At 40.3% G+C, this 26926-nt stretch overlaps 1 protein-coding gene across 7 annotated transcripts in view; it reads left to right on the top strand.

The window, feature by feature from the left end:
* Positions 1-3414: 3414 nt before the first annotated feature.
* The window catches only part of kmt2cb (lysine (K)-specific methyltransferase 2Cb), a 63189-nt gene continuing 39677 nt past the window's right edge, over positions 3415-26926 (top strand). For 6 of the 7 annotated variants that reach the window (XM_071492711.1, XM_071492713.1, XM_071492716.1 and 3 more), the window contains exons 1-12: positions 3415-4358; positions 10498-10686; positions 15927-16015; positions 17687-17834; positions 18565-18771; positions 20244-20353; positions 20515-20624; positions 21223-21385; positions 21546-21717; positions 23512-23626; positions 25925-26100; positions 26282-26655. In XM_071492711.1, the coding sequence (XP_071348812.1) occupies positions 10499-10686; positions 15927-16015; positions 17687-17834; positions 18565-18771; positions 20244-20353; positions 20515-20624; positions 21223-21385; positions 21546-21717; positions 23512-23626; positions 25925-26100; positions 26282-26655 (1852 nt within the window). In that variant the 5' untranslated portion in view covers positions 3415-4358; position 10498. The remainder of the gene's footprint in view (positions 4359-10497; positions 10687-15926; positions 16016-17686; positions 17835-18564; positions 18772-20243; positions 20354-20514; positions 20625-21222; positions 21386-21545; positions 21718-23511; positions 23627-25924; positions 26101-26281; positions 26656-26926) is intronic. The other variant, XM_071492714.1, reaches the window with a different exon arrangement.

Raw genomic sequence — 26926 nt, forward strand, 5'->3', positions numbered from 1 at the left:
TTTCAAGATAATTAGGTCAATGGTGGTTAGTGGTGTAAATGTACACCTGCTCAAAGGTCATAATTTAGAAAGTGACTCCTGTCCACGCTGTGTCTCACACTTCGCTGACACCAGGCAATACTGACGACTTAGTATTAGTATAAGTTTAAAGTATGATTTAGAACAAACTAAAATGTAGGTATAAGCAGCATTATTATACTAAGGACATTTGTCAAGTGTTTATGAATGTATGTTTAACAACCATAACTCCTGAACCAACAACAAACAGTATTCTTATTAATTCAACTGCAATTGATCACTTAAATACATCTATTAAGTCTAAAGTTGCTGTACACGTTCTCTCCATATCATGAGACAATGCTGAGAAAGAATTTGGTGATGAAAAACATTTTTTGCTTCATCCATGGATTTTAAAGCAAAACTAGAAATTTCTACTCTAAACTCTGGGTTGTGCTACAAGATAAATATTCTGACCATCCAAAACTCAATTGTGCTTACTGTAAAAGACAGACAAATGTTTTACATATATATATGTTTATGATGTATCTAAAAATAAAATTTCATTGACTTGTGGGACATTTTCTCTCTCAGTTCTCATTTCAGTGCTTGGAAATTATGTGTGAATGTATGATTTCACTGTGAACAGCACTTATATGATTTACTTGTATACACTTCTTTAAAGATTGTACTGCATATAACTTCTATCCCTTTTTCTTTTCCATATTTTATTTTTCACATTAATATTAAGGTGTTATTGGTCCAACACAACTTGCCAGAACAACTTAAAGGTTGTGTAGGTGATTGTAATTGCCACTAGATGTCGCACTAGACCACCAGCCACTCAGACCATAACAAATGCTTTGGCCGGACCCTTCACATTCAAGTGTTAGGAAGCCCATTGAAAGTGCCACTAAACACACAGCAAGAACATAGACTGTATATAAAAATGGACGTTGACGCCGGCTCCAGAAAATGAAGCCAATGCAGAAGTGCCTTAAACCTGCATTCTATCGAATGACCATCAGGGGGCGAGACCACTGGTTGCAAAAAGAAGTCCGATTGCATGGAAGTCTATGAGAAAATGACCCTACTTCTCATTTGGTTTATGACCCCAGTAAACGTTTTCATAACGAGTTTATGGTCTCAATCGCTAGTTTCAAGTCTTCTTCCATACAACATGATATTCATTTTTTAAATTATAGTCCCATTTAATTTAAAATAGACGATAAAGTAGGGTATGCATCGGGCCGTGGCTAACGTATGATTGACACATTTTGGCTTGTCAATCTAGAGCAGTCCCTTTTAACTCTTAACTATTAAAAGTACGTTAACACTTCCTAATAAAGTTCACCTTCACTTATGGAAAATGACTTGAATGAAAGATTGATGCCGTTGTCAGGTCGACAGTTCAGGTGGGCGGGCACAGTGACCTCGGCTCTCAGGTCAGCCCCACCCCTCGCTCCTCCTCAGCTCCACCCTCTTCTCCAAATATGGTTTCTTCTGGTTTCAAAAAATCAAGATGGCGGCGGCCAAATTGCAAACTCAAGGCTTCAAAACGGCAATTTGCAAGCCAATGGGTGACGTCACGGTGGGTTGCCACTTGAGCAAGAAGCATAATTACACACAGTGACCCTGTGTACACAGGAGCCAACAAAAACAATCCAGCCTCAGCAATTAGCCCACGCTAGCATTGCCATGATAAGCCAGCTAGCGCTAGCAACATTTGCCCAATGCATGCTGGTAATAGCAAGTTAGCTACCATTACCATTGCCCTCTGTAGCCGGTCACTAATGAAAACAAACATGTAACACTATGTGGCTATCAAGTTACTTACAAAGTGAGGGGAAGAAAAGCCAGTTCCGAATCAAGTTGGACCCTTACGCAGCTCAAAGGGCTCTCCATCTAGTTAAGGCCAGACCAATAATGGCTCCATGGTCAGACTGGGAAAGAAATTGAGCCTTGCACCGTGGTAAAAATTTTACACTTTATGGATGTTTTGACAGGCCACTGGCAGACCGAGTTTTGAGCTATGGCCAGTCTTCCTGTGCTCTGGTCTTATCTCTTTCTTTGTCTCTGGCCTTTTTGGCAGAAAAACTGGTCAGTTTCACCTGAGTGTGGTGTACCACACTGCCATCTTGCATGTGGGTGGTCCCTGTGTTTATAAACATGGAGAACATCAACTTTAACAGGAGGGACTCACATGCACTAACATGCACACACCACCAGACCAGAAAGCATAAACAATGAACAGAGAAATTCAGATTACAACACATTCCCAGGAGGTGTGACTTTGTTCTCTGCTCAGGACGCTGTCGCATAGAAAATAGTTATTTGCTGCTATATATTATTGTTTAAAATGTTGTTAACAGAACAAAAGTGCTCCTTTGAAAAATATTCTCTGAAGGGATGAGGACTATTCTTCCAAAAGATATTCTTTCATATTGATGTATTGATGAGCGCTGCTGATCTGATCTAATCTGATCACCTTGAAGGCCATAGCATAAGATTCATATTCATTTTCATACTTATCATAACAGTGACTCCTTGAGGCCTTTGTGGAAGCATCTGCATAGGTTATATTTCCGCACTTATTCAGATATTCCCTTTAATTTGTATACTGCTTTTTGATTTGTTTAAATTGTCGCCTATTTATTTATTTATTTATTTATTTAATGCAAACACTTGTATGTCTTGCGTTTTATGAGCCAGCAGGGGGAGCTCATAGTCTATAGGAAAGAGGTGCCAAGGTTTGCCAGGTTTACCATTTAAAGGAATAGGGCTGTGTTTATTTCCAGTTAATTTTCAGAGGGTTTCACTCGGAGAGAAACAGCAAGTTGTGACGAGAAGCACCTAAAAAAGCAAAATACACGTAAACACACGTAGTACCGACTGGCTCTATAAGATATTATGTACAGCCGCTGGAAGCCGACCCCTGGGGGCTTTTCCGAAATTTAACCCCTGCATGTACAGTATGTCGGCCCGTTTGCAGGCTACCTCTGCCACACACTTAATGCACTGCCCGAATCAGTGCACAGACGAGTATGTGTGACAGAAACAAAGCGGGGAGGGAGATGGTGTAATGGGGTAGCCTCTGGAAGATGTATTAGGTCGTGGTCTATGTGAATGGATGGTGTCTGGACGAGTCCTGAACGACGACGGTGTATATGAAAGTTAAACGTTTTTTTCTTTTTCCCCTTTGCTCTGGAGAAGGCTGATGACAGCTGGAGTCACTGCTGCTGCTGCTGCTGCTGCTGCTGGCAGAGACTTGCATGAGCTGGACCACAATCCTCCTGACAATCCGACTCCACCAACTCTGAAATCCAGAATCCAGCTTTTTGCGCTCTCCCAAGCCATTATTTTATTTACTAAATGCCCATATCCCTCCGCAGGGTCAGAGAGTATTTTGAAGAAATTGTCAAATGGTTTGCGTGGTATTATTTTTATCATGTTATCGTATCGACGTTATTAAACGTTTGCCAGACTCGAGAAACATCCCTTTCTCGACGAACTCGCACGGATTTGGAAAGATTTGCGTGCCGTAGTTGTGGCAGTGGGAGGTGGGTCTAGTTTTTGAAGAGCCTAGAGGGGCTGTGCTTCGGTGCCACTTATCATTAGATATGGCCACCGTTACAGAGTACGTTGAAGCGACATCTTCAACTTAATTTTGTGATATTTTATAGTAAATTCACAGTTCGGCCAGTGGCGCAGGCGGAATGTTGTTTTTGGAAAGCTAATGTTTGGTTTTACATGCCCAGGGGGGCGGTTGTTACTGCGTGGCAGGCTGGCTGCGAGAGTCTCCTAACTGGCCGCTTGGTCCCGCAGCTTGTCGCAGCTGAAGAAAATAGAACCAGTTGCCAACCAAGCGGTCGGCAACCAACGTTTGCTTTGCTTCGCTGCACCTCCGCTGAGGATCCACATTTAAAGTTTCATTTACGGAGTGTTGACTTTTGCAGCCGCTTGGATTTTGGCTTTGATTTGTTCATACGTTAATGGTAAAATTGTTGGCCGTAGACTTGGGTGGCTAACACCAACTAGCTATATAACCCCAACTCGTGCGACGACAGCTGTCATTGGAGAAAGGAAAGTGATCCCCCCAAATGCGTTTGCCAGTGAAGCGGTTTTCTGTTGGATTTACATCATCCGCCTTTCCATCAAATGGGCAAAGTTGGGAATAACATTGCAACGTTGGAATATAATGATATGCGTTATGCATTTCTGAGAACTGCGGTGTTGCTTCATTGGAGAGAGGCTAGCTAGCTCAGTTAGCTTGCTAGCTAGCTGGGTGATAAAAGTGCGACGTTTCATCTCCCAGTATTTTGGACATGAAGAGGATAATTCGCTATTCATAGGGCTGGAAGGTAAGCACCGACGAGAAGTTCAAATGTTTTTCATGCAAGCTAGATTTGTTTGGCATTCACCTTTTGAAGTAGAGCTGAGCCAACATTATCCACCTCCAGTCTGATGTTGGGGGTTTGTCGCCGCCTTGGCTTTCATGACTCAGACTATTAAACGGAACGGAACATTGAATAGAAAGGTCCATAGGTGCTATATAATCAGAAATGGAAGGATTTTATCACATGTTTAAAGCTTAACATGATGTACGAGGTAAATGTCCAAACATAACTATCGTTATTTTGTAACAAAAAGCAAAAAATCAGAGCTTACGTCATTGTATACCGTATCATTTTCACTTTTTGTGTGGCATTGTAGTTCCCCAGAACAGTTCCGTTTCGTTGAATAGACCGAGCCTTTGTGTATGTTGGGCTCAAATGCTCATCGTTGCCTTGTACCCAGTTGGAAGTTGGCTAACGCAGTGTGGTTAAGGCTACAAGTTACGTTTGCCATCATCCGCAAGACTATTATATTGAACGCTAACTGTGGGACAATGAAAGACTGAAGCATTAATGTTTGGTGTTTTGGCGTAGGCGTTACAAGCCAGTGCGATGAGTTGGCCAACTAACTGCAGCCATGGGTAACCTGTTTGCTGTGTGAACCTCTTTCAAAGTTTACTGGGGAATGTGTCTCAAATCCAAAACCAGTCCACCACCGCCAGTCAAATATGAAAGAGGGATTAATTTCTATATGCATTTTCTGTCACATCTAGACGATGCCAATGTTACTTTTGTCTGTCGTCGCCAAGGAAAAGGCGACAGAGTTCAACACAACAGGCTAGCTCACGTTAGCTGTATGCAACTGCTTTGTGCCCAGGCTTGAGTTAACAAAAGCTAACGTTAGCATGTCTACAATTGTGCTCATGGTGGTCGTGACTGCCTAGTAGTCACCAGATCCTCACCTCGGATGCCCTAACAATCATCGTTGTTCCTATCATTATCAGTTTAGGCTTACTTGTTTAGAAAATGTTCCTTATCTAACTAAATTTTTTTTATCTTGTGTCTCGGGGGACAGTCTAAGTCCCTGTTTCTGATCTAAGGCTGTAAGCAGAAATTCATAAAATCTAGATAATGGCACTGACAGTCTAAGTGTTGTAATGGCTAATATTTCCTGTGAAGTTTGGTGTTGTTGGACTGCCATCTGTGCACAGAGCCTGGAGGCTGGTGGAGGCCAGTATAGGCATTAAGAGAATAAGAGAATTTCCACAGATCGGCAGCAAAAGATGGTGTTAGTTCCACAATATCAAAGAGTCCAAATGAAACCTTTCCTGGCTCGCTATTACAAAATGCCTCTTTAATTGTTGAAATCATTTCAGGCCACAAAATGTCCTTCCAACCATACCTCATGACCAGCCACCAATAGCACTGATTTTAAATAGCAGTTTAGTACGATAACATGAGCTAAAAGCAAGTTTGTGTAATGTGGGGCTCACATCTCCTCAGCACGTACACTGCATTGTACAGATGTGCAATAAGCTACTCTGGAAAAGATGTAGTGTTATGAGGCAAATTAGGTATGTCATGGTTTACTAACCACTTTACTGGTTTACTGAAAGTTGACTTTCTCATGACTCATTCTAAATATTAGTCATAATGTAGTCTGACATAATTACATTTTGGTACAGAAAAACAAGCTAGCAAGAGGCTTATGTAAATTTTTGCATGTATTTATTAAGAGGGACCATCAAAATTTATTACTGGTTGGTGAAAACATGGTGCACCTGCTGTATGGAACTAGTCTGCTTTTGAAAAGGATGATGTTTTGCCAAAAATTTGAACTTTTGTTTGTTTGTAGTTTTGTAAACCTTAGTATGGTTAAACAAGTGAAAAGTACACGTTTTGATTATAGTCAGCTTTTTTCTCAGTCACGTAAGATTTATCAGAGCACTTTTATCACAACCCAGCTCATCTTAATTCCAATGATATCTTCACATCTGTAATACTGCATCACTGCCTGGTCATGAGACTTGGTTAACCCTAAAGTCTCTCATGTTACCATACAATCATGCATTTCAAAAATATCATGTAAAAAATGGAACATCAAAATAGACCATGAAGATATATTTAACTTTATAATCTATGCGGTTATTTTAATTTTAAAGCCACTTTCAGCAAGTTTTTTTCATTTTTTTTAAGACTGCAAAACAAAGTCACTGAAACAGATTGGGCTTATTAAGCAGTTATAACAAATATGTTAGCAAACAGTTACCCACTCACATCTTCAGTACACACAAAGAGCATCCCATTGGATGGTACTGATCATGGGAGAAATGTAAATTCAGTATTCTCTTGCTTTTCACCTTTTTTTTTTTTTCTACATACAGCTAAGAAAGACATATAGGCTGTGTTCGGAACCGCCTACTAACTTACGGCCTACTACATACTCATTGAGTATATACTATATACTACCTACTAAATGAACAAATTAGTATGCCATTACCAAGCCTAGTTCACACTGAAGTATACAGCCTGTATCCCATAATGCATTTCGCACGACTGGCAGGGATTTTAGAGCAGGCTGAAAGCTGTTACAATATTCGCTAATAACACTGTTAATAGGTAACATTGTAAAGGTTGAACATTTTTTCATGTGAGAATATAATTGTATAGACTTACAATTTTCTGTCTATATATATATATATATATATATATATATGTATGTGTGTGTGTGTGTGTGTGTTTGTAATGTCTGTTGGGACGATTTATGAGATCTGGGGAGGGCAGCTGGCTGGTGTAGTGTACTGTAACGTCCTGGGTCCAGAGGAGCGCATTCACATTTGTACATGATTTTTTGCTGGCTAGTGCCAGGATAGTTTGAAGATCGCAATGCATCATGGGGCACTTGAGTATGTCCAGTATGCTCACAGTGCATACTGAGAAATTCTTGCTAATCTTGTATACATCCGGGTATTTCTCACATACACAAAATTCACATACTATGCAGTTGGAACATAGTACATACTCATTTTGACATCACAGTTAGTATGAATGGTACATTAGTAGGTGGTTCGGAAACACAGCCGTAGTCTTTAGCTTGCTAGATGCTTAATTTTCTTCACATTCTCCAGCCAGTTGTTACCTAGCAGCAACAGCTGCAGTCATTCATCACTATCTGTACTAAAAGGCTTCTGATGTAGTTGGGATGTGAAATTAGCGATTTGACAGTGCTCGCAGCCCGATAAGGAATCATTGAATTAATGCACAAAAGTCGTAAGCAAGTGGCAACCCACCATGACATCACCCATTTGTTTGTGAACTGCCATTTGCGATCCTCGAATTTGTACTTTGGCCGTTGCCATCTTGGTTTTTTGAAATCAGAGGAAACCACATTTGAATGAGAAGGTGAAGCTAAGGAGGATTGAGGGGTGGATCTGACCCGCTCTGTTCTCTATCCCAATTGTCACACGGTAACCCCGCCCTAATGCATACCTTGCTTTATTGTCTATTTGCCTCTAAATGGGACCATAATTGAAAAAAATGAACATCATGTTGTATTGAAGAAGACTTGAAATTAGCGATTGAGACCATAAACTTGATAGGAAAACGTTTACTGAGGTAATAAATCAAGTCAGAGGTATGGTCATTTTGCCATAGACTTCAATACAATTGGACTTCTTTTTGCCCCCTGATGGTCATTAGATACAATGCAGGCTTAAGTCACTTTGCATTGGCCTTACTTTTCAGACCTGCAGTCTACGTCCATTTTTAAATAGTCTATGGTCGTAAGAAAAGAGATTTGAAGCCTAAATAATCACAGTGATGCGCAATTTGTGAGCCAATATGTGGCCAATCTGTCAGATGGACATGATGCAGTCAATGAAAAAACACAGTTGAAATGCATTAACTTAGTGTTGGTCCCTTGTCATAAAGGGCTGGGCCGGACAGTCTTCTCTTATGAGCTTGTTTACTGGAAACAGCCACTTACAATTTGATATTTGGGGTTACATCCCAGCCAAAAACAAAAAAATTGGTGCAAATCTTTATTAATATAAACTTTATCATACAACAGTTAAGCTCTTAGTGATGATCAAAATGCTTGTCTGCAGCACAGACAAACTGCACTGCCTTGGTGAGGAAAGCTTGATGTTCACAAGACACAGGCAAGCATACATTTCAAAGCAGCTTGCGCAAGAACAGACAACATACAGACAGGTGACAAATTAAAAGAAAAAACGTTTTATAAATGGCTTCAGAAACATAACAAATACAGATACAGGGGTACAAAACGATACCCTTTACAGTTACCACACTTCAAACCAGTCAAACACCATCATCAAATTGCCAAATGAAGGAATGTCTTTTGAAAGAATCGCTCCAGTAGAGCTCCAATGACTCATAGAATCCATGCCAAGACACACTGAAGCTGCTATGGCAGCATTTGGTGGCCCAGCACCTTATTAAGGCAGTTAATGTAGGTTTTTCCTTAAATTTGCCTCCTATTGTTGGGTTTTACTTGCAGTGGTGAGCTTTTCACAGTGGAACTGAATTGCATAAAATACTGAGAGAAATCCAAGGGAAATGGCCAGTGGTCAACATTAGGTTTTGGTGTCAGTACTTCTGAGTCAAAAAGCAAAGCGAAAACTAACATGGACAAGAAAGCAACGGGTTTTCCTGACCAGCTTTAGAATCCATGGCTGAAAGATAAGATTTTAATAATCTTTTCTTTAGAACACAAGAACTCACTCATTCGGTCAATAACAATACGTAATCACTTCTTCACAATAACTTGTGTCATTTGCAAGACATGACGATCATACTGACAAAACAGAATGATAAGAAAAATAAAAGCTTTTCCTTAATTTTACTCTTTTTCTTCACAACACCTTATGAAAGAAAGGCCTTCCCCTATTTTAGACATATGATTGGACCAGGGCATGTGAGAGGTCCGGAGTGGCATGATTGTGCCTGGAGTATAAAGTGGGTATGTCATTCCATGAACAAGCTGTATTGATGTACAATGCAAAGACATTTTTTTGTCTGGCTTTATTTGTGTGAATTTGATTGCTGGAGTGTTGTACAAACAGCCAATGGACATTTTGACATGTCAATCATAAGTCCATAAAGCAATCCTGTTCACTGATTTTGCAACATTATCCACAATGCCCTAGCTCAGCCAAGATATGATGTAAATGGTATAGTTAACAGATTTTTGTTATCATATTATTATTTCACCTAGTCATGGTTTGCACAACTTTAAGTGAATTTTAATCAGTTTACCATTGTTTTTCCAGTGCACTCTTGGGCTACCTTTTAAATTTCACCTCACATTATGAAATGTCGCTAAAGGGTAGCATTCACCATATGTACCATTGAGTGGTTTGTAGTGGGTTTTCTTTTAGTGGGTGGGTTGCAGCAAAATAGAAAACCTGGAGCGGCTTATGTGGAGTGATAGCAGAATGCTTCGAGAAAGAGGTGGAACTTGCTGCCTCTCCACTCTGCTCACATTGGGTGAAAGCTAAGCTGAACGTTTCTCTGCTCAGTGGAACATTTTTCAACTTTAAGTGCAGAGGGTTTTTCTGCAAAAAATGCAGGGATCGCAGGTTGGATAAAAGGGAATGCACCCTGGGCATATAAACAGCGTCCAACATGCTTCAAACCCAATGAATATGATCAGAACTGTGTCTTTTACTGCCAAGAGGGATGCCCAGGATGTTTTAGTCTGGTGATACAAGATCAAGAAGAACATACAAAAGGATAAAGCTTGTGGAATATTTATCAGAAATGATTGTCAGTAAAGTAAATATTATCACCAATAAGCTATTGAACAGGCTACAGCCTACCTTAACTATTCATTTGGACACAGTGTGTCTGAGTCCTAGAAAGAGTTAAATATGGTTACAAATATATCGAAATCTGGATATCTCAGTGAATGAAGCTGCAACCTTTGTTCAATTATGTTCCATCACCATTAACGGTTTGAATTTTCCCATGAAATGTCATTTTTTTTCCTATTCCTTCTTTAAAATTTTTTTAAGAATATGAAATCAAACGGTGTGGAAATCAGCACCTGTTTTTCCTCTCCGTGTTTGAAAAGTTGAGCTAAGTTTCCAAGCTTATGTTACCTGCCATTAAAACGCCTATCATGATTTTCTTACCATTTTTTCAGAATGTCATCAGAGGATAAGACTGTGGAGCCCTCTGACCAGGGACCCTCACCGCCCTCCAGCAGTGTAGGGGCCACGTCCACAGGTAGTCCTGCTCACGCAGACAAGCGACCACGTGGCAGGCCGCGCAAGGATGCTGCTGCCATCCTACCCCAGGCACCACCCATATCCATGCCGAAGAACAGAAAGAAGTAGGTTTAAAATATTATTTCTATGCCAGAGGGAGTTTTCATTCCATGAGTTTGTCATGACTTTGTTGTGCGGCTAAAATAAATAAATATGTATAAAATAAATATTATTACAAAATTACTTTTGTTAGTATTTATCCAGCAATTGTCCCCATATTTAGGGAGTAGGCAGTAGTGCATTTGACCCGTAGAGCTGGCCCGTTGTCATGAAAACAATCCCTTTGGAATGACAATATAAAGTTATTCCCTAAAAAATTTCCTTACTTTATTCCTTTCTTGAGACTAAAACAAGACTGAACCAGGCATACAACTCAGAAACAAACAAGACACAGCTGTTTGCTTAAATGTTGTATCAAAATCAAAAAATCTTATTTACAGAGCTGCTTTTCTGAAAAAATGTCCTTTATCACTAAGCCAAATAATAGTGAAGACATGGTTATGAGGCAGTCCCAAAACCAAACCATGAAATCTTAATAATTTATCATTCTAAGATATGTCACCCCAAACCACCTTTTTTTTTTTTTTTTTTTTTTTTTTTAAAACAAAAGTTCATCAAATCAAGGAGTAGCGCTCAAAAATATATTGGGCGGCCCGAGGGCGGAGTGGTTGGGGCGTGTACCACATGAGCTGATGCTCTTAGCAGGCCAGTGACGGTTCAACTCCCGACCGGCTGACTCTTTCCTGCGTGTCTGCGTGTCGTTCCCCCTCTCTCTGCCCCTTTCCTGTCACTCTCTACTGTCCTGTCAATAAAGGCAAAAAATTACCAAAAATCTTTAAAAAATATCTGGTGGTTGCGATAGAAAATATCAGAAACAAAGCCTTCAATTACTGCGGCTCACTGTCTACATTCTTGAGAACTAGTATAACATGGATTATCATACAGTATGTGGCATATTTAATGTATTTTTGTTAGAATACAGTATATTTGTTGGTGTTTTTGCCATTGGTTGTTCAAAACTGCCCCTGTTCTGGTTGTTTAGTGGGCAGCAGATTTTTTTACGTCCTGGTAGGAATTATGGTCAATTCCACAGCAGTTTAACTTCAGGTAATTTCAGAAATTTCTTATGAGGCATTGTACAAGATACCTGGGTTTCTTTGTGACTCCCATAGCAACATATAATGCAACTTAGAGCTACTCTGTTATAAAATGCCTGCAAGGTTCTTAACTCTCTCCTTAGTCTGTCCTCTCAATCAATCTTAATACCCTGCCTCCCAATGGATCGTTTAATCTGTAAGCATCCAGATGATGCGTTAATGCCACAGTGGAAGGATGACCTGGGACAGACTTGAATTGAATCATGTCGATGAACAAGTCAAGAACAACCCATCAGCAGAAATGTGCTCCTCTCGTGGTTACTTGTGTTGTTGTAATGGTCAGTGTTGTTGTGGTCAGAATTAAGACTGTAGTTGCTTGTGTAAAGACAGGTTTGTGATAAGGCTTCAGATTAGGACTAAAATGGTGATCACAGTCACTGAGCTCAGTACTGACAAATATTTATCTAATCTCAGATTTCATTGAATTTGGACCACAGCGCCTCCAGAAAGCTCAATAGTCCTGTACCTCCACCATCTCTGAACAATGATCAGAGCTTTGTGGATGGACTTCAGGTTGTACCGCCTGTGGGCTTTCAGCCAGTTCAATAGACCCTAATTTGCAATGTCACTATTGCTCATGTAAATAAAAGGCAAATGAAAGACCCTGTTTTAACACTACCTGTTTGACAGATTAGGGACCAAACAATACTAACTATTATAAGTAACGCAGTATGCTCAATCACAACATGCTCTCAAGTCTTGATTTCAGACCAACTGGCTGCCTCTTCCAATGGATATAAGCAATATGTATAAATAAATATTAAAATTTCCAGTGTTAGTTGTTGTAAAAACCACTTTGCTTGTGACAAAGGAGGATGTGCCATAAATCGCTTTGCTAGACCTGGTGGTTAAAATTTACTCAATTTGCCCACGCTCCATCTGCTAGTCAGTCCATTTCAGAACAGCATTGATCCATGTCAGGTTTTTCAGGCAGCAGACTGTTAGCTGGGACTACTTACCATGGCATTATTTTCACCTTTTCTTTTTTTTTTCCTCCCTCCCTGTGGTGGGACTATGGATGGAGGGGGGTGGGGGGTAAGTTGTGCAGGGTATGGGGTTGAATGTTAGTCTTGAGCATTTGTCAGTGAAATAACCGGCTGTATCAGTGCTGAAATTTGGTGCCTTTTGCATAGTTATATATAATTACAGTTGAATGTTGTGTAGCTGTCTATGTAAAGAGGTCACCACCAACTACTTTGTCTGTATACACTAGATTGTGGTCATAGATGAAAATGTCACATGCAGCCACTTACATGTCATTAGTTATAGACTGTAAAAGTGTTTTCGATGAACATATGTAAAGGAAAACCTGTGATAGAGAAGGTGTGGTAAGTATATGGCTGAAAGAAGTAAATGGTTGATTCTGCTGCATCAGTAAACACATTTAGCTTGGTCCCGGTACATAACTGCCTGACCGCTTGTGGTGTGCTTTTCAGGTGAAGTATAGTTTTGAAAATAATCATGATCGCAGTCTTCATTGATTGTATTTTTTTTCACTGCCATTTGTTCAAGCTACTTGTCTCACAATCAGTAGCACATTGAACAAAGACCTTCAAAGGTTTAATGACAATTTAATGAGGGTTGATTTTGTGAATTTTTGCTTTTAAGATTTATTACAAAGTAACTGTATATTGATAAGTTGTTTTTGAATCTTGTGCTTGTTAGTGCAGATGCTTCCACACACACACTGATTTGTTGCAGATGTTATTCTTGGTTTATTTTTCTAATATCACATTCAGCCATCAATTATAATCATTAATCGTGAAAAAAAAAAAAAAATCCTGTTCCCCTTGTGTAAATTCAGGTTCTGTCATGTGCAAATCTCAGTGTGATCCAAAAGTACAGCAAGACAGCCCATATTTTGCTCAACAAAATGAAAACAGCTATCTTTTAAGATTTGGTGGCTTGTTTCCACCTTATTAAGATATTTATGTTTGACTCATGCTTACAGGTAATTATGTTTTTAGCCAAGGTTTGTTCGAAGCCTCTTCTATCATTCTTGGGTTTGTGGGTTGCTCCTTATCTTGACATGGAAGTCATTTAGAGGGTGGGGTTGGTTTGGTATCCAGCCATTTGTGAGTTTTTCTCTCCAGTGGCATTGAAAATTACCCCCCCACACACACACATACACCCCCCACCCACAACATCATTACTTGACGTTGCTATTTAATTTGTATCCATGACAATTATCCCCTCCACATGGCTCTTCCAAGATTTGGTTAACATAGCTCCCATTGGACGATGCTGACGCTGACAGATCTCTCCACACTGTTTGTGAAAGGGAGCAGTGTGCTGGTGTGTGTGCATCTGTATGACTTGCACACAGGCATATGGTTGGAAATATTGACGTAGTTGTCTGTTTTGCTGACATGGCATATTCAGTTAGATATAGGAAGATTAGCATTTTAGTTATAATGGCAAAATTTTTGTCTTGCTTTAAGACAGAGGTATCATCTTCTAAAGAGATGGCAGGAGCAGGTGGAAAAAAGGCTAAGATTACATTTAACTTTGCCCTCCAGAGGGCTGATCTTTAAAAGGGACAGCAACGACACACGAGAAGGGATATTCCGATCAACAAGTTTTTTTGTTTTTTTTGTTTTTGCTTTGGATCTTAATCCTTGTTCTTTAATAATGAGTATATGCTAATATGCAGATGCGTATAAACATGTTTTTCTTTAACCCCTGTCATTTTATTTAAACAAGAGAAACCAGAGATTACGAATCTGAAAAAAAAACAGTGATCAAGCCTGATTACACAGAGCATCTCAGAACATCTCTACATGTGCATTGGGTAAAGTTTGTCTTGGTATTGTCTTCACTTTGCTTAAGGGCATCATGTATATAAAGCCAAATAATTTATTAAGTCATGTAAAGTGTATCATTGTAATAAGTTGTTGGTATTTAGATACAAAGTTGCAGCACAGTGAAAAATTGTATGTTATAATCTCAGCCTGGCCCGACTAAAAATGACTAAATCTAATGATATTGCTTTTGCTAATGACGAATTACGTTGCATTAGTCAGTGGAAAATTAACTAGCGCACTGACCTTTCACAACACTGCTGTTCTGGAAACATAACCAGCACCCTTTTACTGATATATATATATATATGTGTGTGTGTGTGTGTGTGTGTGTGTGTGTGTGTGTGTGTGTGTGTGTGTGTGTGTGTGTGTACACATGCTCAGCTGTGATGTGAAGACAAAGCAAGTCTTAGTTTGAGAGCATCAAAGTGCCTTGTGTAAACAAATTGGCTGTAGTAGCTTGCTGTCACCCAATAGAGTAGCTGTTGATTACATTTGATTATGAGAGGTTGTAGCTGTGTTTGTGTGTTTTTGTTTTTTGTCTTTTGTAATTGGCTGATATGTTCATTCAGAAATGTATCTTAAATATGTGTAATCATGGTAATTCTATTCCTTTCCTTTACATGAGGAGTTATAACAGTAGTTCCCTAGCCACAGACTTCACTTTAAACAGCATAATAATCCATTGTATCCATATAAAAGGAGAATTGCTTTCAGACTCGTAAATAATTGCTCCCTTTTATTTACGTCTTGAAAATGTAACAATCCTGAGGATATGACTGTTGAAAACCCAAACATGACTCATGCACATGATAAGATATTTGTTTGTGGTCTCTTAAATTACAGAGCTATTATCACATAATAAGTGATGTCTGGGTTCTGATTTGAAATTCAATAAGAGCATGTTCAGTTTGACTCTAATGAGTTGTCATACCTCAAGGGAAATGATAAAGGCCCTTGTTCCATGTTGTTCTGAAGATGAACACACACATCTTAATTTTGGCGTTATGAGCAGCACTACATTTTGATTGGTTTGTGGATTGTGTTACATTAATGCCAAAGTGTCTCTTTATTTTATCTCCCAATCTCTTTATCTAAATCTTTAGAGCAGAGTTATCCAGACTGGCTACCTTCCATCTTTAAACTGCACGTACTACAAGTCTGTACTGTATTGTACCCCAATCTATCACCCTTCTGCCTTGCCCAGCAGCTTCAGTGCCTCCATTAAAATCAGTGACAGCTGTGACTATATTTAACTAATTCATGACCGCATCACCATCCTCTCTCTTGAGATGAACTCTGTTTCTCTTCCTCTGTTTATTTGTTTGTTTTTCCTCCTCCCCCTAGGGGTCGCACCAGAGGGAGAGTTGTTGTGGATGAGGAGGACAGCATGGATGGGACTGAGATAACAGAGTCCATAGGCCCTCAGGACACAGGTGAGACTTTGCACTGCTGGTTTTTGATCCATTATGTACATGTTGGTTCTGTTGGGAGTGATATAAGACTTGAACTTGCACATCCAGGCAGCCTCATGCAGAGAGTGCTTCAGACGATATTTCAGTAAAGGTAAAGGAGTCTCCCTCTCCTGGAAAAGAGTAGATGAGAGCTTTCTTCTTGGCACCTCATGCTTCTACTTCAGGGCTATAATTGAAAGGGTTTAGCTTGAGCTGTGAGCTGCAGTGGGTGTGTATTTTTTTTTCACCCCTTACTGCTTCCATCTCTCCTCCTGCTCTGAGATTGGCATTGAGGTGCAGTGGGAAAGAGCCCAAGGCTAATGCCCTCTAAAAGCTTTTTAAAATCCCATCAGTCTCTCCAGACCCATTTATGTGCCTTTTTTATGTGTGTACATCACATCACGTGACCATGCCTCCCATTCTCATACATCCTAGTGCTGCCCTGTTGCTGTGATGGAGATATTGGTGAATCAAATTCTGCCAGTGGCTAGCTTTTCTTTTATTAGTTGTAGTCTACCTTACACCAACAACAGGCAATTTTTAGGAGTTTTTAAAAATTCTGTCATGAAAGAATCCAGTATGCTCATGGATTTTGTCTTTCAGTCTACTCCCTTGTCCACTTAAACCCCAGTGGTTAGCTCAATGGCTCTCTCTGCCTCTAAGCTTTTGGCAAAATGAAATCTACGATTCTATATGGTCTTGTCCCTAAAGTGATACGTTTTCAGCTGAGGTCAAGCAGAGAATATCTGAGTCCTGCTCTGATTTTTCTGTTTAAAAATCCAAAAACTACTGGTAATCACATATTCAAACACATTTTTACCTTGACAATTTTAGCAGAGTGACATATTAAATGCTTACCAGAATATTAAGAGGTTATGGTGAAATATTAAGTTATAAAAACAAAGGTTATATTCCTCACTCATATCCCAAGACTGTAAGAAGTCTTTCACAGGTACATTGTGTTATTAGGAGGTAATGAGCTTGAATTCGTCCTTGTGTAATTCCACTGGATGACACTGAATCATTACGGTATTAGCCTAATTACATTGCAATGTAATGTTAATAAAAATGTTGCATGGCCAGAAGTCTCAGTGAGAAGTACTTTTGGGAGTTGTTTTGCCTGATTAGTATGGTGAACTTGGTCCTTTTTTTGTAATTTAGATCAAAAGCACTCATGATAGCAACAAACTTGAGTTGTGTTGTATTTCAGGCAAAATTTTCCTGATTAATATTATACCCCATTTCTCAAAACATTTTGGCAGCCATGATTCTTGTTTTTTTCCCCCGCCTCTGTTGTTATTACTATTCTGTACTAGAGCTTGATGTTCCCAGTGGGTTTACCATAATCAGTGCTTGAGCATATGGTCCCCATATTTTACCATCCTTCTCACTAATAAAGGCTGTGTTTTTGACCTGGAGGAAACTGACTAGAATGCAGTCAACCTGCCCTATGACAGCTTGTATCAGCCAGAAGCTGCATGCTGATTTTACAGTAATAATTGGCAATGAATTGAAGAGCAATTAATTGCACAGAGGCAAGTGTGGAACTGGTTTCAATACTCACAAATCTACTGGGGGGATGTAATGCTTCATAAATTGTAGTTTGTTTACTGATTAACTTACCAACTAACATTTTCTTTTTGTTGTCATCAGAAACACAAATCCAGCCAGTCGAAAATGTGGAAATGGTGACCAGTGAGGTGCCAGAGGAGGACAAGCCCTCTTCCCCTCTGGCCCAGAGCCCTCCAGCCGAGAGTTCAGCAGGACCATCTGTCTCAGCGAGTAGAGAAGTCAAAAGCAGGTTAGTAACACTAAACTTCCCTCGGACCACAGTTAAAAAAGAAATGAAGAATTTTGTGCTTTTAAAAAGTGTTTACATAAACGGCTACATACACAGGCACTAGTACGCAATTGGGCATTTGTGTACAGCAATGTGACATGCTGTGTGCCTTGCTGTGTGCATATGCATGGATGGATTGAAATGGAGTCATCAGCTGGTTAAGGCAGCACTCTCTTCCCAGGTGCCACTCTTTTAAAGGTTATAATCAATCTTCTGGTCTGTCCCTGCTATTGATGTTTGTGATGGAGGGCAGACCAGCAGCATCCCTGGGGATCTTATTAACAGGGCCATCTCATCACATGCAAATGTGATAAATATTTACCTCACGTTTTATTTCTCAACTTTCCATCTTTTGGCTACTATTCTCTTTGTCTATTCACCACTTGTCTCCAAAAAGCCCTTCTCACATGGAATCTGCAACATTTCCATAACCGGTTATGCATGTAAGGTGATGGTTTTTGTTTCCAACTGAGGTCTTTCACAAAAAGATCATGCTGAATTAACTGCTTTATGTGTTTGAAATTAAGAGCCTCTCTCACAAACGTTGTGTGTTTATTCATCTGTTGTGCCCAGACAGTCCTAATGCCATAAAAAGGAGGCCTTAATTCATGGTGACATGCATGGCACTGTATTAAGTCACAGTAGGTATATATAATTAAACACCCCCTACCATCCATTTTCTTTGTTTCAGTGAGCGACTCTGTGCCTTCTGTTACTGCGGTGGCCGTAGCCTGCTGGGTCAGGGGGATCTGCAAGTATTCTGCACCACGCCTCAGTTTGAAGCACTATTCAGCCACAAGGGTGGAGGAGGCTCAACGAGTGATAGCATTGATGGTGATAAAACCACTCAGCCAAAAATGACTGGAGAGACCACCTCAGGACCGAGGGAAAAGACAAAGTAAGTAGGCCTGGATGGCAGTGTTGTCACAAATGGTTTGGCTGTCAATGTTGATCAGCACAGTAAAGTCGTCTGTGGTGTCTTCCTCTAGGAAGTTAATGAGCTGCATGAAACCAGAATTTGCTTATGGCCTCACTTCACTGATTGTTTGGTTGTCCTGAGTTCCTGTACAAGCTGAACACTGGTGGGGAAATAACCGACACTGTGGGGAAGTCTTAATTATGGCAAAAGATTTTACTTTGGCCTTTTGGAAATTTTTTTGAAACTGGAGAGTTTTATGATGGTGAAATTGCTTTTTAAAAATGGTAATAAACTTGTTAATAAGTGCCCACAATTTTACATACAAATTCACCCATACACACAAAGAAGCATGCATGCAAACACATACAGACCTTACTAGCCAAAGGGCATTTCTCAGTTAGCAGGTTGTGTTGTCATCCTACATTTGAAGGCTAAATTATCACTTTGTGTTAGCGGGCATACTATCTGTCAGTGGATGCCACATCAGGTGAGGGGAGCACATGAATCTTTCCTCTGTGTGTGTGTGTGTGTGTGTGTGTGTGTGTGTGTGTGTGTGTGTGTGCGCGTGCGTGCGTGCATGAGTGCTTGCACCGTGCCAACAAAAGACCCTCCGGACACTTTTTGGCCAGCTGCCTAATTTGTTTTGGTCCTTTGGAACCAATTGGGTGTCTCTCTGGGTTCCCAGTGACGTAATCAGCAGTGTGAGCAGTACGGGTCTGGCAGTAGGCCAAGCCAACCAGTAGCTGTTGTGTTGTTGCTGTGTGATTGGTCATTGGGTCCGGCCCTCGGTTGAGCCAACGCAGTGGCAGAGCAGGGAGCCCAGGGCAGGAGGAGAAATTATATATTGATTTGTCAGAGAAGCAGAGATGGTGGACAAAGGGGAAAACTGTGGAAATGTGAGGAGGTGGAAGAAGATCATTTCATAATTGGTGATGAAACTTTGGCACCACACAATAAGCTGTGAGGGCTATTTGTCATGTTTGTGCCATCATGCTTCCAGAAGCCAGTCTCTTGATTTTGGCCGTTAGTTTGTTTACTGGAACTTAGGTCCTTTTTAAATGCTAATGCTCCCTCTCCACATTTTCCGCATGCTATGCGGCTCACTAGTTCAAGCCAGGGACTCAGAGAAACACATCCTTTTCAACAGATTTTATGAGACGAACAGCCAGCCTCTTGTGCACACGCCAAACAAGATGGCCCTCTTCCTCCTCCTCCTCTCCCTCCTCCCCCACAGCTTTTTATTTGCTCTCTAACATTTTTCCCCCAGTCATTCTCTCTGTCTTCATCTCTCTGCTTTTGTAAAAACTGCACATCGTCCTCTACCCTTTATGTCTCTGGTTTCGATTCATTTTTAAGTTGGTTCATGCTGTCCCTCTCTTGCGCAGCAAATGTGTTAGCTGTCTTCTTCTTTAAAACCCTGCTTTCTTTGCTAACCTTCTCCTTTGTTCCAGCGGGTCTGAAAGCTGTGAGGACGAACCAGACCCATCCAGTCGATTTTGGGATGAGCTTTCTCATGTCGGCCTTCCACAAGATCTTAAAGTCCAGTCTGTCTTTGAGTCAGGTAATAAAAACAGACTAAACCTTTTCCTTCAATTGTTGACACTTTAATGGAGAGTGATCTGTAAATGCTTTATATGTAGGTTATAGATATAGATATTTTATAGATATTTGATTGACTCCACTTTTTGTCATCATCACATCTTTTATGTTTTGAATTTTCAGGGCAATGCTGGGCACATCAGAGTTGTGCCTTGTGGTCCGAAGGTGTTTGTGAGGGCGAGGGACAATCTCTGCTTAATGTGGACAGAGCCATTGACTCAGGGAGCACAAAGGTGAGTCAGGGAAGAACATCCATGGACTAATAGGTGTTAACACCATCTTAATGTGTTGGGGCAGAAGGGAGGGTCTGCCTCAGTGAGGCACAGCAAAGCTGATGGATCAGACTGGCTGGTAAAGGTCGGCCCGGCAGCGTGGATCTCTCAGCTGTGAAATGGAAAAGGTCACGCCACTCAACAGGGCTGAGCTCTCATGGCAGCTTAGCTCCTAGCGTTAGCGGTGGCACAGCTCACAGCTCTCTGATTGCATTTGCAGCCCATTGGTTGTGTAGCCCATCAGCTAGCCTTCTACTTCTTCTCCAGAGTGGCTATTAGTGCACGCTCATAGGACTGAGAGAAACAGGAGCTGTGTGAAGGTCTGTCAGCAGTCTGATCATCAGGAGACCAAAACAGGGGTTAAAACAGGGCTCTTGATCCTGAGCTGAGGAACCAGCTGAGTATTTTTTCCAAGGAGACATTAAAGGATAAGTCAGTCATAAAAATTGCTGTGGCCATGAGTTTGTTGTTCCCTCGGGTTTATTTATTCATTTTAGTTGAAGACAAAGACATTTTGTGATGTCTTTTAACTCATTTTGTGATGTCTCTCTTTCTGCAGCACTGTGCATACTGTAAGCGCCTTGGAGCATCCATTAAGTGCTGTGCTGAAGGATGTGCTCAACTTTACCATTACCCCTGTGCGGGGGCAGCTGGGACTTTTCAGGATACCAGGAGTCTCTCACTCCTCTGCCCAGAACACATTGAATTGGCCATTCACAAATGTAAGTTGGATGGACATGGTTACACTAAATTGAATTTAAAAGCTATGGTAAAAATAACTCAGAAATTTGAATTAATGTAATTTTATCAACTGTCTAAAATAAGCTTATCTCCCTTATTTCCCTCACTCAAAGCCTGTTTCTTTCATTTTCCTATCCATAGTTGTAGATGATGTAAATTGCGCACTATGCGATAGCCCAGGGGACCTTCTGGACCAGCTCTTCTGCACCAGTTGTGGTCAGCATTACCATGGGATGTGCCTGGACATGGCCGTGACCCCTCTAAGAAGGGCAGGTTGGCAGTGCCCGGAGTGCAAAGTCTGCCAGACATGCAAGTGAGTGACCTCCCTGACCCCTAAATAACATATCTCATACTGAATGTTTTTTTCCTTTCTGTCTCTCTCTTTTCTTCCTACTAATTTTCTCTATAGCTGCCAGGCATGATGATCACTGCTGGTTTGTTTACTTCGGAGGGCTGTGAGCAGCTAACTGGATGTTGTACCCTGAAGCTCAGTCTTATAACCTCTGACCTTATTTAAACAGCACAGGAGATCTGTTAGCAACCAGGCCTGTTTGCTTTAGGTGAACACTGTCCATTGAGCTTTCAGTTTCATATTTACATAGTAACCCTGGTACTGCATGCCATTACTGGGTAGCATGGTATTTTTCAAGATGAGATGGTGTTCATAATATATTGTTGCATAATGGAATGAGAATTGAGACTGGTTCCAAATTGTCTGATTTCTTCAATTGTTTGACAGCGCAAATCGCTTGGTCATTTCCTGTGCACAACATGGTTTTTATTTTGGTTATACTAATGTTAAATCTTAACTGTATTTATAGAAGTAAAAGTATTGGAAATTAAATCTGATGTTGGCCAGAAAAAGGCAAGTTGTGTGTTTACAGTCAAGCTCTCTCTTTTTTCTTTTTTTTTTTTTTTTTTTCCAGCCAGTTCGTCAGCCTTACTCATTCCCAATCCTACAATTAAAGATGTAGCACCCCCGCACACCATGACGCACAGATACATGCCCAGAGCTACTGTATATCAGCTAGGCTAATATTTTAGCATACTACTATAGCAACATTTCTGCAGGAGCAAGCATTACTTTGTTTGCGTTAAAACCATGGCAATACAATTTTGCATTTACCATTCTGATACAAAACAATAAAAGATTATTGATTCTGCTAACAAGCTGTGTTCACCACCTTTACTGATTATAAAACATAAAAAACATTACGCCGCTAGACTAACGACAGAATGATAACACAGTTTACAGGTAAATTCCACTAATGAGCCTGTGTTGCAGGTTGCTAATGTTTTCCTATATTGACATTGTGTATAGACATGTATGAAATTACTGTCATCATAATTATCGAACCATCACCTTAGCCATGTGAACCAGAAATGTAACTGACAATCTAGTAAGAGAAATGGATAAAACTTTACTGGTTAAATGTATAACGAGGCCTTTTAATGTTATCTTAAGGTTATCATTCTGACATCAGATGGAACATATCAGGACAACTTGTTGCATGTCCTCGCCTATACATTGCTGCAGGCCCCTATCTTGTATGTGTTTAACAATGGGTAGTCAGTCAGTCCGTGACTGGTAAGAGTTTGGCAAAAGTAGTAGTTTTATTGTGAATTATTATTTTGGGTTGTTTGGAAGTACAATATTTAAGTGTTGGCAAGATGTACAGTAAAACTAAAACAAATAATGGGTCCTCTATTTTTCTGAAAAATAGAATATATCAGAGAGCACATATTACATATAGTGGGAAAAGGCTGCTTCACTCTCCTTTATTAATTAACATAATAAATTAAATTGATGTTTGCTATAAAACTGAGTACCTGTACAACAGACAAACTAAGCACAAAGGAGTGTTATAGAATACACCTAATGTTCACCAGCCTGGGCTGGAAAATCGAAGAGAAGAAAATGCTCAACTGAGAACTAAAACATTATGAAGAAAAAATATTTTGTTCAGGGAACCTAAAGATGACAAGCCCAAAAAAAAGACAACTATGACTACTGTAAATTAAATTCTGTGTAGCTTTGTGCACTTTGTGCATTAAATCAAAGTCCTTCTGTGTCTCTTGTCAAACATTCTTCTCACTCTCTTTGCAGGAATCCAGGAGAGGACACTAAAATGCTGGTGTGTGACATGTGTGACAAAGGCTACCATACCTTCTGTCTGCAACCTGCTATTGACTCTCTTCCCACCAATGGATGGAGATGTAAGGTAGGAAAGATCTCATATGATGCTCAATGGCTTGTTAAAGACAAAATAAGGGTTATTCTGGCTGGTATGTAAAGATGGGGTTCATTTGCCAGGCTGTGGTACATGATGCCTATTTTCATTCTATCAGGTATGATTTTGCAGAAAACTGCAACACAAAATTCCCATCATGTGTGGACAATAATATTCACTTGAAAAATATTCAAGATATGAATTTTTCTCTGCCTGAGTAAAATGTCTACCACCCATGTGAATATGCGTTTTTGATGGTTTATATGTGCACTTCCTGCGGTTAAGAAATGACTCATACTGGCTGATCTTTAAAGGCTTCAGTTCAGCCTCAGTGCTGTAAGATAATGTAGTGTGTGTGCATGTTAATCACATGCATCTCTCATTGCTACACCGCCCTTCATCCTCCAGCAGCGTAAATGGCGTGCTTGTCACTCAGGCAGCTGGTTAACCCACCGCCCAATTTTCTGCAGCAGTCAGAGGAAGCCAGCGTAATAGACGCAGCAGGTGACGAAAGGTCTTCACATTCCGCTTCTCTGTCTGACTCAGCACAGGAGGAGCACAACCTACACACATCCTTGGCACTTGGCACCCCAGCCTCTGTCCCCACTCACGCTGTGGTTTTGTTCTGAGAGCAATTGTCTTGCTGAAGTAGAGATCAATGAAAAATGAGTCATAGTTCCAGTTTCGATGCTCTGTCATGTTCCTTTTCATGTTGTCTACCATGTATGAGCTCCAGAATGGCTGGCTGTGCTTGAGGGGAAAAAGGCTTACTCAAGCTGAGTGGCTAGCTGGTCTACTACACTGCAAAGTCACTATATTGCTGAGAGAGATTAAGGCCTGGTACATTTTTTATGGACAAGTTTTATGACCATGTCTTTTGGACATGAAGGGGAACAATTAGAAACAACCATCACTGTAATGAATCTAATTTTTCTATGATCTTAAAAATTGTTATTTTATCACAAATTTACCGAAGACCAAGAGAGGTGTTTCGTGTTTGTAATACACCTGCTTAGAGTTAGTTGGTTAGAAGCCTTACATTAAATATGTATAAACCTATTTAACTGACCGATAGCTGAACAAGTTATCTAAATATACATCAAAAATTGGTTTTTAAAATGTATATTTTGTGTGAGAAAGGAGTGTCTGTACAGTTGTGGCACAAGGGTTTCGACCAGCTACTTTTCATTCCCAGCATGAGTAAGATAGTCTGAAGTCCGAGTGCCGTTTTCAGTAAACAGCAGAACTTAAAAGGCATGCTGCTGAGATAGAAACCAAATCACTTTTTTTTTCTTTGTAATTTTAAACCCAAAGCAGCTCTGCTTGCTGGCACATGCCATCAATGTGGATATTTCATCAGAAATGCTGGCTGCTATTTGTTTGCTTGTGCCACTCTGTGGTTCTGTTGCTCACAACACTGTGGTCAACAAAACCATTCAGGGATTTTTGAAAAGTTTTTTTTTTTTTCTTTTTCTTCTTTTTTCTTTTTCTGTCAAATTGCTTACCCAAAAAACAAAAGATAGAAAATGGAATGGGCAAAAATATTTAAGACAAAGCAGAAAAACTAAAAGTTTATAAGTCTTAATAATGTTCAAAAATAGAATGTTGGCACTATTCAGTGTATATCTAATGATATCATCTACTCAGAACCAGCTACTCTAAACAAGCCTTTTGATTAGAAAATTGACTTGTAAATCCATTTCATCTATCTCAAAAAATAGTGATACTAATAAATACTGTTGCTTTTATGCCTCTGTGCTGGTGACAGCTGTGGCTGGGGGAATTATGTTTTCAGGCTGTCCGTTCATTTGTCTATATTACAGTATCTCAGGAACACTTGGAGGGAATTTCTTCTAATTTGGTCACAGGGATTCAAGGATGAACTGATAAACATTTGGTGGTCAATGGTCAAAGTTACTACGACCTCACAAACACTGTGACATCGTAATGTTCTACGATAATTCTGGCCATTATTCAACGCCATAACTCAGGAACGGAAGATTGTGACCATATTTCCTGCAACTTGATTGTTTGGCTGAGGCATACAACCACGAGGCGGTAATTCTAGTTCAGTCGTACTCCCCAGTTCTGCCTCATAAATTTAGCTGGATAGAGTCATGGTCTTAAATGTACACGCACTCGTTGTGGACCTGGACAGGTTTCATGCTTATTTCCTATTCTGTGACTGAAGTGCTAAATCTGTATGGCAGAAACACTGTTATTCATGCTGCATTGTGTCAGAATGACTTTGAATGGCATGGCACTGACAAGACCTACTTTGCTCCTCAGAACTGCAGAGTTTGCATCCAATGTGGAACACGAACCAGCGGGCAATGGCACCACACCAGCCTGCTGTGTGAGAACTGCGTCCAAAACCAGGACCCTGCTCTGTGCTGTCCTATGTGTAGTTGCATTCTGGACCCTGAGCATCACAAAGACTTACTATTCTGCCACACTTGTAAAAGGTAATGAACATTTGTTTTTAACGCTGATATCTAATAATGAACGCAACATTCTTGTTTTTTGATGTGTGCTAGTAACACTATGGAAACACTAGGAAAACTACAGTAATAAATATGTCACATTTTAGGATAGCACAGAGGTCTCAGTCGAACACTCTCTTAAATTCCTTTGCACTCCTTTCAGATGGCTACACCTTGAGTGCGAGCGTCAGAACTCAGGCCAAGCAGAAATCCACCCCAGAGAGGACTATGTCTGTTCCAACTGCAGGTCTCCTGCTGCAGAGCAGACGCTACAGGCAGAGGATATGGATACTGGCCCAGAGCTCAGCCCTCAGCCTGCCTCCATGCACACAGACTCTGAGACTAGTCTACAGCTGGCTCAAAAGCACACAGACCTAGAACCTGGCACTCAACTGCCTCCTGAAATGCACAATGACCCCAAACCGGAATTACTTGCTGTTCCATTGCACTCAGATCCAGAGCCTGTTCAGGCTACTGTCCAGGAGGAGAAGCTGGCCACGTCAGCCCAGAAGCCTGGTGGGTCTTTGTTCCAAAAAGGTTAGATTATACACAGCAAGATGACTGCTCTGATCTATTTCCTTGTCCTTTTTTTTTTTTTTTTTTTTAAATCTTGAAGTGTTTGTTTTCCTTTATTCCCAAGTGTCCCTCCTGGGAATCTAATCTGTTTTATCACCATATTAATCATGTCTTGTTATTGCAAGGACAAGCCAAGGAATGTTTTGAAACTTTGATCTATATGAAATCATCCACAGAAGCACCAGGTTATATGATTGAAAATTAAAGACAATCTTTGTAGTTGAGAGTCCAT

This window comes from Trachinotus anak, unplaced genomic scaffold (genome assembly GCF_046630095.1).
Source record: "Trachinotus anak isolate AG129_WGS33_773 ecotype Australia unplaced genomic scaffold, CSIRO_AGI_Tana_v1 ptg000012l, whole genome shotgun sequence".
Lineage (NCBI taxonomy): Eukaryota > Metazoa > Chordata > Actinopteri > Carangiformes > Carangidae > Trachinotus > Trachinotus anak.